General features: G+C 75.1%; 1 protein-coding gene across 1 annotated transcript in view; it reads left to right on the top strand.

Annotated features, from left to right (window-relative positions):
* Window positions 1-209: 209 nt before the first annotated feature.
* SNW1 (SNW domain containing 1) overlaps window positions 210-354 on the top strand; it is a 16,392-nt gene continuing 16,247 nt past the window's right edge. The window contains exon 1 of the mRNA XM_010711779.3: window positions 210-317. Within this exon, the coding sequence (XP_010710081.1) occupies window positions 304-317 (14 nt within the window). The 5' untranslated portion in view covers window positions 210-303. The remainder of the gene's footprint in view (window positions 318-354) is intronic.

The following is a 354-nucleotide window of genomic DNA, read 5'->3' as shown; positions in this document are numbered from 1 at the left end:
CGCAGAGGGCCCCGCAGCCTCCCCAGCCCCGCGGCTCCACACGGCGCCACGCAGCGCCTGGATGCAACGCAAAGCTGCGCTGCGCTGCGCCGCGCCGCGTCACGCGCTACTCCCCATCCGCCGCACTCCGCACGCGCACCGCGGACCTCCCAGCAACCACCGCGCCACCGGCGTGAGCACGCGCCCGTTGCGCAGTGTGCCGTTTCCCTGACTACAACTTCCAGCTGCTCGCTGCGGCGCACGCGCATCAGCGGCGCGCTTCCCCCCCGCCCCGCGGCCTAACTCCGAGCGAGCGGCGGCAAGATGGCGCTCACCAGGTGCGTCCCCCGGCCTCCCGCGCCGTCCCTGTCGTGG

The sequence above is a fragment of the Meleagris gallopavo genome, chromosome 5 (genome assembly GCF_000146605.3).
Source record: "Meleagris gallopavo isolate NT-WF06-2002-E0010 breed Aviagen turkey brand Nicholas breeding stock chromosome 5, Turkey_5.1, whole genome shotgun sequence".
NCBI classification, from domain to species: Eukaryota; Metazoa; Chordata; class Aves; order Galliformes; family Phasianidae; genus Meleagris; species Meleagris gallopavo.
The sequence above is the reverse complement of the archived record's forward strand: the minus strand, read 5'-3'. Positions and strand labels throughout refer to the sequence as shown.